General features: G+C 52.8%; 1 protein-coding gene across 1 annotated transcript; it reads left to right on the top strand.

Annotated features, from left to right (window-relative positions):
- Positions 1–496: 496 nt before the first annotated feature.
- On the top strand, positions 497–1,626 carry LOC107125109 (glucose 1,6-bisphosphate synthase-like; the record flags this gene model as incomplete). The annotated part of the gene is made up of 2 exons (XM_015428567.1): positions 497–580; positions 1,433–1,626. Coding segments are annotated over 2 exons (278 nt in total), but the record flags the coding sequence as incomplete, so codon positions are not given.
- Between the last annotated feature and the right edge of the window lie 47 nt (positions 1,627–1,673).

Genomic DNA, 1,673 nt, shown 5'->3' with positions numbered 1-1,673 from the left:
AATCTGGGAGAACCAGGTTTGATTCCCCACTCCTCCACTTGCACCTGGCTGGTTGACCTTGGGTCAGTCACAAGTTCTTTCAGAGCTGTCCTTGAAAAAGAGCCGTTTCTGTCAGAGTTCTCTCAGCCCCACCTACCTCACAGGGTGTCTGTTGTGGGGAGGGGAAGGGAAAGGAGTTTGTGAGCCGCTCTGAGACACCCTTGGGGTAGTGAAGGGCGGGGTATAAATCCAATCTCTTCCTCCTCCTCCTCCTCCTCCTCCTCTTCTACTTCTTCCCCCCATTCAAGGAGATAACACTTGCACACTTAGAGCAATGTAGTGCCCCCTTCCCCCAATGTCCAGGCATGCTGAGCCGCTTACTCCAGCACTTCCTGCTGGATCCCATTCTGAAAGAGTGACGTGTGGCGCGCAACGGTCCTCTTTGCAGACAGTCGTGTGACGTGTTGCCCTTCCCTGAGGCCATCGCACCGCAGTGACTCCGCCTCTTCTCTTGCAGCCCTACGCAGTTCAGCAGCTCGGCGCCGTGGCCGGCGTGATGATCACGGCTTCCCATAACCGCAAGGAAGACAACGGGTACAAGGTAGGCCGGCAGCTCTCTCTGTGTCTGCTAGTCTCTGGCCCTTTAAATAAAAAGGTCTGTGCTGTGCGGGGCCGTCGGTGGCACAGGCCGCAGTGTTCAGATCACTGTGAGCTGTGTGTGTTGTTTCCAAATACTCCCTTCTCCCACGTTTGGGTGTTATCAGGGCTTTTTTTTGTAGGAAAAGCCCAGCAGGAGCTTATTAGCATAATAGGCCATGCCCAACAGCAGAAACTCATTAGTATAATAGGCCACGCCCAACAGCAGAAACACATTAGCATATTAGGCCACACCCCTGGTGGTGCAGCTCATTAGCATATTAGGCCACACACCCCATGCCTTCCCTTGGCTTGCCCAGGCAAGCCCCCCATGAAGGGAAGGGAAGGCAGTTTAGACAGGCCAGGGAAGGCACGGGGAGGCATTTAATGGCCGGGGGGGGGGGGCGCTCTCCAGGCCTTCCCTCTGTAGCCACCCACAGAGAGGTTTTGGTTGTAGTGGGCGTGGCCAACTCTGAAGCCAGCCGGAACTCCGTTCCTGTGCGTTCCTGCCCCAAAATAGCCCTGGGTGTTATTATCAAAAAGTTCCTGCCAGAAGTGGAGGATCGTATTTTTCACTTCAACCCTTTATTCCTGTCATTGTCAGAGAACCAAATATCTGTTTATCTCATGACTGAACTTTTTAGTGTCTCTCCAGCAACCCAATTCTGCTCTGTCACATAAGATTACATTGCTGGATTGGGTGAATCCCTACAGAAATGTTACCACCGGATGTCTGTTCAGTCTGAAGAGTTCACTTGACGTTCTGCGATTCTGACTCAGAACCTCTCGTCGGGCTTCCTGGCTTCTCCCGCTCTAGGTATACTGGGAAAACGGAGCTCAGATCACCTCCCCTCACGATAAGGAGATCTTGAAGTGCATCGAGGAGTGCGCCGAGCCCTGGGACGACTCCTGGAACGAGACCCTGGTCGATACCAGCACCCTGATGCGAGACCCTCTGCAGAAAATTTGTGCAAGCTACATGGAGGATTTGAAAAAGATCTGTCACCACAGGTAAGAAACCCAAGTGAGACACAGTCATAGAATCATAGAACGTTAGA

Source organism: Gekko japonicus, unplaced genomic scaffold (genome assembly GCF_001447785.1).
Source record: "Gekko japonicus isolate JY-2015 unplaced genomic scaffold, Gekko_japonicus_V1.1 scaffold19515, whole genome shotgun sequence".
NCBI classification, from domain to species: Eukaryota; Metazoa; Chordata; class Lepidosauria; order Squamata; family Gekkonidae; genus Gekko; species Gekko japonicus.
The sequence above is the reverse complement of the archived record's forward strand: the minus strand, read 5'-3'. Positions and strand labels throughout refer to the sequence as shown.